The 9509-nt window shown below is 35.4% G+C and overlaps 1 protein-coding gene across 2 annotated transcripts in view; it reads right to left on the bottom strand.

Annotated features, from left to right (window-relative positions):
• Positions 1-970: 970 nt before the first annotated feature.
• DICER1 (dicer 1, ribonuclease type III) overlaps positions 971-9509 on the bottom strand; it is a 46398-nt gene continuing 37859 nt past the window's right edge. Inside the window, exons 24-28 of one of the 2 annotated variants that reach the window (XM_010141095.1) lie at positions 7210-8092; positions 4895-5163; positions 2265-2427; positions 2096-2171; positions 971-1801 (exon numbers count right to left, since the gene is read on the bottom strand). In XM_010141095.1, the coding sequence (XP_010139397.1) occupies positions 1636-1801; positions 2096-2171; positions 2265-2427; positions 4895-5163; positions 7210-8092 (1557 nt within the window). In that variant the 3' untranslated portion in view covers positions 971-1635. The remainder of the gene's footprint in view (positions 1802-2095; positions 2172-2264; positions 2428-4894; positions 5164-7209; positions 8093-9509) is intronic. The other variant, XM_010141096.1, reaches the window with a different exon arrangement.

Raw genomic sequence — 9509 nt, 5'->3', positions numbered from 1 at the left:
CGTTAAAACACCTTGCTCTGCTTTCTCAAATTCAAGCATAATTAACAGGGCAAAATTGCAGCAAACCTCTACTGATATTGGTGGGAATACGAGACCCACAGCTTTTCTTAAAGGTAAATTAAGAGGTATTATAGTTACAGTGCAAAAAATTAAAATTTCAAGCATAATATATAAACATAGCACCAAAAAAAAAAAAAACCAATGCATGCAAAAAAAAAAAAAAAGAAGGAAAAGAAAAGAAAAAAAGAACTGAGGTATTTAAGTGAAGAGTGCCTACAAAAATCTAATTGAAGTACAGGCAAAGCCTAAAAAATAAAAGTATGATTTCCCCCCCCCAGTAGACCAAAACACCAATGAGCTAGTTTCTCTAAATTAAGGACCTAAATCACAGATGTATCAAAAGTACGGCAGTTATATCTCAAACATCAACTTTCATGTTATTTAACAGCACAGCTTTGGTAGGTGAAATATGCATGCAACTCTGAAAAGTACAGTAAGAAATTTATGTGGAAATATTTCTAAGTGTAAAGGTGCTCTGTTTGTTAAATATGTAACCAATTGACTATAAAATCTGCAGCATATTTTAGGTGTGATATGTCTAAGGTTATTGTTAGCGCGACAGTTTGCACTGTGCAATTACTTCCAGTATTGGAACTATCTAGCTTGCAGGTTTGTGTAAAATTGGAAATTTAGCCAAAGACCATATTTTGTTTATGGTATTAAAAAAACTGTAGACTAACCACCTCCTCAGAATTGTTAAAAATAACCTAATTACATATATATGAATACAATTTCTGTTATAATCCTGTAATAAGTCACAGCTATAGTAATGAGTTGTACTGTAAATATAGAGCTGTATCACTGTAAAATGTGTAACAAAATGAAGGGAATGTTAAACAGTTTGTTCCAAAAAAGATCAGAAATTAAAGATTATTAATGAGGGCTTATTTATTTTTAAGGCAAGAACCTTTTTTATGCAAGACTGTGTGGCATAAGGAAACTGAAGTTTCATTCTATCAGTATGCCAGCCATTTCAGTTAAAATCTGTCCCTAACAAATAAGTGCAATAATGACTGGGAATGCCATCTTAATGTAAAAAGATGACATGGAGAGGGGAGAGGGAAAAAAAAAAAAAAGAAAAAAGGGGAAAAAAGGAGAATACTGGCACACTTATTCTTTCTTATACCCAATCATCCAGCACAGTTTATCAACTGCTTTATGACTGGCACTAGTGCACAGATTGAAGAATTTTTGAGATTACTATATATAAATCTAGCAACTGCATTAGGCATAAGCTCCCTGGCCTTCTAACACTAAGCAAAGCTGTACTGACAGTAAAAGTAAACCAAAAAGACCTGACAACAATTATTCTGAACACTTGCTAAATGTCATCATTAAAGCACTCTCGTGATTAAACAAAGCAGAAGTGAGGAAAGAAGACAAGATTGTGTTTGCGCAAAAAACTATAACTACAATTAGTTCCAAAATTTTATACAGGTTAAATGTTATCTATTCTGTTATCAAACAAACTTTAAATTGTCTTCCAATTTGTTCCTCTCAACGTCAACATTTTTAAAAATTTGCTTCATTTGTATGTGTTTTTTTCCCCCATTTTATTTGTTTTTAAGAGGAGTCTCAGCTGTTTGGGACCTGAGGTTGATTTGCTTTGAGGCTTCGTAGTGCTCTTCTCGCAGCTGCAGATTTGGCAATCCTGTAGCTTCTGCCAACACCTTTAAACTTGCCCTTTCCTACAACTTCCACTGTCACTCTGACCTTTCCATCGTAAGTTCTTTCTGCAGGACTGAAAAAAATATACACAAGAATTACTTACTGCCTAGGCAAGTTAGTATGAAATAAGAGCCCTACATTCTCTTTTCTACAGAAGTTAAAGCAGTATAGTTAAACAGAAATCACTACCTTTCTGAGAAAGTTATGCAAGGGAAAAAAGAGAATCAGTGAACACAATGATCATGCTAGCTGCCTAGTGCAAAAGAAATGAAAAATAACTCGTGACATTTAAAAATACTCAGCAGTTTATGAAGCATGGCTTAAAAACATTTTATGGCGGTGTATACCAAAGGAAGTGTATTCTTACCTAAATTTGGCTGTCTCTGGCTCCATCTCCAGCAGCTCTCGTACTGGGGAACGAGGCACATTAGCAGAAAATTTTTCTGTTTGAGGGAAAAAAAATATTACAAAATTTGCTTTGCTCTCTTCATAGCAGATGGCACTTAGTATTAATTTTTTCTGAAAGCTGACAATACCTATTAATGGCCTCATCATTGGATAGTACACTTGCCAAACCATTTCCAAAGACATTCCACTATCCATATAAATGGCACCAGCAAGGGACTCAAATATATCCCCCATAGCCTTTGGTACTTCAATGTCTTCCTCTTTTTCTTCATCTTCTTCAGATCTTCTGAGCTGTTTGCAATTAAAAAAAGCCGAGGAGGGGAGGGAGAGAAAAGGGGAGAAGAAAAGAGAGAAACAATTGTTCTTTTTAAAATAAAACAAAGAATTTCAGCAATGTAAGCTTCTTACGTCCTATCCTGAGCTGTTTCCTTTAAGTTTTTCATTGACAACTTTCCACAGTGAAATTGTTCTTTTCTTCCCCAATGAAACCAAGCTGCTGCGTGTATCATTTTTTAAACGTGAAAAAATCCCAACACCATTGTGTACAGAGACCTTACATGTTTTGTGAAATCCTCCCGTAATAATTACGTAGGATTTCACCATGGATCTGTTTTTTTCCAGTAAGAAACACACATGGCTCTATCAGACTTTAAAATCTGTAAATCCAATTTCTGGATGAAAATTTGATGTAGCTTTCCTTACCTCATCTACCCCAGAAGACAAGCATGAAACAAGCATTAGTAAAATAAGCCATTAATAACTGATAGCCAGCAACATCAGACTGAGTTAACAGGCACACTGAGGTATTTTTTTTTTAAATGTAGCAGACAGCTTTTTCTTCTATGCTCCTAAATTAAGAGAACAGTCTACTTTCATTATGCACACTAAACTTTCAGTAGATGTCTTAAAGGTCTTGAGCTAATCTAAACCTTTACTAAAAATACCTCAAATACATTCAACATACATTCAACATACATTCACCTAAGTCCAAACAAAGTAACCTGAAAATAAAGGGTTCTGACCATTATTCTCCTCTGCCTAAAGCTAAATAAGTTTCTGTCAGTTCTTTCCTCTCACTCCACTTGGCCCTATCTGGGGTTTAAAACCCGATTCAGACCTCTTAAGACTCACCATAATATTTCATAAGCTAGTCCCACTCAATATTTCTACCTAAAATAAATCAACAAGGAGTCAGACCTGATGTGTATGCACTCCAAACAGGAATTTTGATGTTAAAACCCAAACTCAACTGTTTTGAATAGCGTATTTCATACCAAGTGCAAACTGAAGCACTTTTGAGTTACAATGAAGTAACAGAAGGAGAAAGAAACTAAGAGTTATAAGGCAAGGGACAACATATGTTTCAGGAGTGAGATTTGAAAAAAGAAAAGCAGATGACGTGGAGACACACATGGAAACCAGCCTAGCTGGCATGAACTGCAGAAACAAAGACTCTTGCATTAACTCTGATGAAATAAAGAGTTCCAGTAATTCAGTGCCAGACTAAGATAGGGAGCAGGCGCAGGGAAAGTGAAACAAGAATTTTATTTGAAACAGCTATCACAATTTGGTTGCAACTTTGGTGGAAGTTTCTAGGCAATCTTTTTGCATTCTAACAAAAACTGAACAAAGCTAAAACTCACTACTATAAGCTCTTAAAATAAGTTTTTAGCTTGTGAAGAAAACAAGATAGATAGCACACTTGATCCTCTGATGTGAAATAATTTATACTATCTAAATTTCAGTGACAAGTTTTAGTCAACGTTTAATGAACCTTCCCATAAAATGTAAGGATTTTACTCTGGAACACAGTGCAAGGGCCGTAAATTCATATGTAACTGAAGTATTTTGATTCCCAAGCTTTTACACTGTGTTTCAGAAAGAATAAATTACTGAAGACAAAGAGAATATGCTTATTTAATGCTGGAGGATTCTCAGAATTTTTTCTAAGAGACTGGTCAGAGACTATTAGGGACATCTACTGGATAACACTCTTAAAGAAAGAATACTAAGAAAGTCCACTTCTTCTAGGATCCTGATCAGAATTTGATTCACAAGGCCCTTGCTCTCATACATTTAGATAAGCTGCTCAGAAAATACATTAGACTTACTCCATTCTACAGATGCTCTTTATCATTAGCTTTCCTGCACAGCAAGTATGATCTGTGTTTGCAGGTCTTCCGTTGTAAGTGGTTTATTTGAAAGATGCATATAATGTTTCACTGCATAGCAGACACAAAGCCTTTAGAAGCATGTCAAACACACTTGAGTGCAGTGCAGTAACGTGCTCCAGCAGAAATCATGAGAAGAAAAACCGTGGAAATCTGCTACATCGAATAATCCCAGCATTGTGCCAAGGTAGTATTGTTCATGATGTTGCATGGATATCCTATCCTGAGTCAGCATTATGAGACTAACTCATCATCACCATTTTATGGTAGTGTTTCCAGTCAGACAGTGAAGAAAACAAGCAAAGTGGGTTTCTTTCCCCCAGGTTGTTCTAACAACACCACAAAAGCAAAATACTGACTGAAATAAACTGGTTTCAATTTCATTATGTTCCGAACGTTGTTATTGACTTCATACTTTCTGAAGATTTGCATTTTACTTTGCATGTTCACGCTTTATTACTGGGAGCCTGCTTCTTTGGCTGCTGTGTGTATAAAACTAAAACGTTACAAAAATGTGCATCACACTAAGAAATCCAGTGATGTGCTTCAAATCAGAAAATGAATATATTTCTTCTACTTCCACTAACCTCAGAGTCCATTCCTTGCATTTCATTCTTTTCCATTTGAAACTGCACAAAGTCATCAATAACATGAAACAGTTCAGGAGAGACAGCTTTGAAGTACTTGTGGTAGTCATACTTTACAGCTAATGATGCAAAAATGGTATTATTGACTAGAGCAGATCGTAGGTCAGTAAGAACTCCTGGAGAGTGTTGCCGTGGGTCTTCATAAAGGTGCTTGGTTATGAGGTAGTCCAAAATTGCATCTCCCAGGAATTCTAAGCGCTGGTAACAATCTTAAAATGTTGGAAATAAAAGAATGTACAACACCACAATTAAGTTTAACACACACATTCTTTCCAGGCCTTTCTGGATAAGAGGCTTGTTACACTGCCATGTAAATTCCACGAACTAACCAATGCTCACAGAAGACAATCTGTTTTTTAAAACAGGTATCTTTGTGTTTAAAGAGATCTCTTATTGAATTACATATACGAAAAAATTCAGAAAACCTAGAAGTTATTTCTAATAATAAAGTTCCTTTTGAATCAGATGCTAATTTATCAGACTAGCAAAACCCTTGTGTTTATGATCAATTAATGCTTTTACTTTTCACATTGAGCTGAGAAACATCAAAGAAGTGAAATCTAGAGATTCCACCAGCACGCTGATCTGAAAATGGTAACGTCTGAAAAAAATCTCCAAAAATTAATAAAGAAATCAAAGTATTAAAAGCAGGGGGAACACACAATCTATATTTTTTCATCTAATTTGCTGCATGTTTAGTTTTTTCAAAAAGCTGAACAAAGATTCCCGTTCAGAATAGGTCTTTTAAACTGGGAACTAAAATTGTCAAGCCTCTGCTGCCTAGAAAATTGACAGGGGACATGGGAATGGAGAGCTATGGAGGTCTATTTTTAGACTAGAAACAAAAGCAAAAAACCCTCTTGAAAGTGAACAGGAATAGGTGGGTAGAGAAGGAAGGAGGATAAAATTACTACAAAAGCAACATGAATGAAATGGCTAGTACTAAGTTGCTTTTATAGCAGCTGAACCTAAGATGCTGCCCGATCTCCCTGCTAGCTACACCTTAAGAGGAAAAGTTACAGGTAACAGCAATTCACAGCTGCCTTGGTAAACAGAAATGGAATCAAAAGTCTCCTGCTACCAACAACTTACTTTCATCTAGACACCATGCCTCAAGGTTTCTGTTAGTGTATACATATAATAAGGAATCATCTACCTTTTTCATATTTTGTGAAATATTTGCAAAAAGTAAATATGGAGGGTAAGAATACCTAGAATGAAAAACCAATGGAGCATTTCAGTTTTTGTCAGAACTGTTTCTCAATGTACTAACATTTCAAAATGACATTTCTTTAATGAAAGCAGAGGTTTCTACCTCTTTGGAATAAGGAACCAATTCACTCTGTTTTAAAATTCAGACTGTTGACTGCACAGGAATTTGCCATTTGCTTCAAATAGGGTTGGAATTTTACCATGGTTTGTTTTTAATTGTGTATTATCATAAGAAAATATTTAAAGTTCTAGAATGAATGAATAGTAGATTGACTAGTATAAGCAAAAGTCATTCAAGAAGATTACAGAAACACAAATTTGTACTGCTGTAAAATCCTTTATGAGATCTTGTAAAGAAATAGTTAACCTGAAATTAATATTTAGTCTGATTTAGTCAACTGCTTCAAAGTTTGACTTTAAATATTTACTTGATAAAATGCCTAGACTTAAATTAAGCCTTCCAATTCACAACTTCAAATGGAAGTCTCCGCATTTTACTATCCCATAGACTTTTCAGCTAATAAAGATTGTATAGTCTACTTTTAATCTTCAGAAGTACAGTCAAAGGGCAATATTCTTGGGACTAAATTATAGGACAAATTTGCTAAATATATTTGCAAAACATGATCACTACTTCTAGAAGGACACTGAAATTTTCCAGAGTTCTACAAGAACTTATTTCAGCTAAATGAGGATCTAATGTCATACACAACTAGTGATCCAGCATCAGAGATGAAAAATGCTGCTCCTTCCCATAACTTGGTTAGGCTTCAGTAAATCTTCTAGCAGTATTAAGTCAAAATACAAAACAGTCTTTGAGATACATCAACAACAAGTATCCCCCTCTAAATAAGGGGCAAAATATACTTTTCTAAGATTTCTCAATATCGTATTTTGATGATACCATATTTCTATGATATTGAGAGGCTATTGACTTCTTAAAGTAACATGTGATGTCCAAAAAAAGACTACATATGGGAACACATACTGCTTCTCTTGCATTTGCAATATGGGAAAACATTAGTGTCTTTAAGACAACTTACCAGTGATGGTATTATAATGGTACGAGGCATGAGTAAATGCCTGAAGAAGATAAGCCTTGTTCTTAAAACTGTAGTTTATTTTCTTCTCAAAGTTTTCAAAACCAGAAATAAGGTGATTTAGGGTTTTTTCAGCATCTGGGTGATCAAACATACACCTCGGTGGAATCTTCAAACAGCCATACTCCACGTCTTTATAAAGGGAAGGCTCTGAATTAGCTACAGAAGCAGAAACAGAATTTGGTGAAAGATTTTTCTGCTCACTATTACAGTTCTCTCTGGTAGCACACAAAGTGCCTTCCCAATCAGTCTTTTTAATTACAGGGAGCACCTTCAGCCCCAATGAACACAGGAAAAGCTGAGCAGCTCTTTCACCACAGCTGGTCAGATAGCAGCCCAACAGGGCTTCCACACAGTCTGCAATGCTTTTGTCAGCAATACACTGCTCTGTATGCAAGTCATATGAGATAGATTGTTTTCCTGCATCAACACCACAGTTTTCTTCTGATGGATTCCAGAAGCCCACTACAAAATCATCCTCTTCAACAGCTTTGCTAGGATCCAGATAGCACATAGCATCCCAAGAGCTATAGTCAAAATCATCAAAATCTGATGAAAACTGAACATTACCCAGGGATGACTTTTTGGGTGCTTTCCATTCATAGTTTGAATCAGTGGTTGAAAAGTGAGAGAGAGAAATTTTCTTCACAAAAGCCCCTGATCCTATTAACATGTTATCAATGAATTTGATATGCTCCTGATCATACTCCAGAAAATCATCTTCAAAGTCTGTTTCTTCCTTGGGTAACCTCCACATTAGGTCTTCATCCTCTTCATCATCATCATAATCATCAAGTTTACCATTAGCCAACAAGTTCTCCTTTGTCTGTGAAAGAACACAAAAAATAGGGTACTGAAGAGAGAAACGAGAAACTTTTATTCCATACCTGTCAGAAGAGGAGGATTTGAGTACCGTCTGCTAATACTAAGAGTTGGTATTTTTAAATGGTCCCCATTACATTGCCTGATCAGATGCACAATACAAGCTCAACACTAGCATTCTAAGACTAGAATAGTTGTTCTGGAATACCAACCCTTTATTACTAACCCATAATAACGTATGTTCATCTAACACATGCTGCATTTCACACAAAGTCATGCTTATACTTGAATGCACATACAATTAACTTTAAAACCACTGAACATTACACACTTGCATACCAAAGTAAACTACAGAAAGAATTCTAAATTAAGAAATTTGGAGAAGTCCAAGAACCAGTTTTGGGTTCATTTTCCTCTCTAGCTGAGTAAGGCTATTACAAATGTTGAATCAATGTAACATATGCTTCTGTGGCAAATATTAAGGGACTTGCAGGGGTTACTACAGTCACGATAATCTCAGTTTTAGGATACACAAATGGAAAACACATTCAATGAAAGAACTGTAAGAACTTCTTTATCCAAAGCAGCAAATGTATTTATCTATGATCAGTAAGCTGCAAATTAATTCAATCTTCTTGGCAAACTAGTAGAAAGTAAGTTTAATAAAGCAGTTTAGGTGATTTTTATATTCTAGATCAAAAACGAGAGTCTAATACCAGTTAGTTGACAGCAATCTAATGCTTATGTGGGTGATGGTCCTGACTGCATGTGTTGGGGATTCAAAGTGGTCTTACTGCTTATTAGACATTAGATATGGGCACTTTTTTTGTTCTGTAAAAACCACAGTACAAATTAATAATTCTTATTTTTTTAAGAAATATGGGATCTCTCCCATTTGTCAGACATTTAATATTAAATCACTAGGATTTCAATACAGCAGGTCTAAAAATATAGAAGAAGAAAAAATGACACACTTCTGGCAATAGAGGTTTTTGTTTGTTTCTTCTTGTGTATCAACATATACATTGAATTGTGCAGTAGGATAGTATCTTAAAGCAAAGGCAACTAGTGTTAATCCTAGCGTCTGAAGAAGTCCACATTCGCTTAAATTTTTGGGATTTTCCAGTCTATACTTATAGCCTTAACTAATTAAAAGACAAGTTAAAGCTGTCACCAGTTTTCTAATACATACATACCCACAAAAGCAATGATGTGTCATGCCTTTCCCCTGCTCATATTGAGCAAATTAGCGTGGATTGATGTAAATTATAAACGGAACACAGATTATGTCCAATCTATACAATGCTGTACAATTTGCAATGGCCCCAATCCAGGGAGGCACTTAAACATATTAGCTAAATGCACAAGTAGCCTTCCTAACATCAAAAGGACTGTTCACAGGCTGAACACAGTATCACTTA

Source organism: Buceros rhinoceros, unplaced genomic scaffold (genome assembly GCF_000710305.1).
Source record: "Buceros rhinoceros silvestris isolate BGI_N320 unplaced genomic scaffold, ASM71030v1 scaffold18327, whole genome shotgun sequence".
NCBI classification, from domain to species: Eukaryota; Metazoa; Chordata; class Aves; order Bucerotiformes; family Bucerotidae; genus Buceros; species Buceros rhinoceros.
The sequence above is the reverse complement of the archived record's forward strand: the minus strand, read 5'-3'. Positions and strand labels throughout refer to the sequence as shown.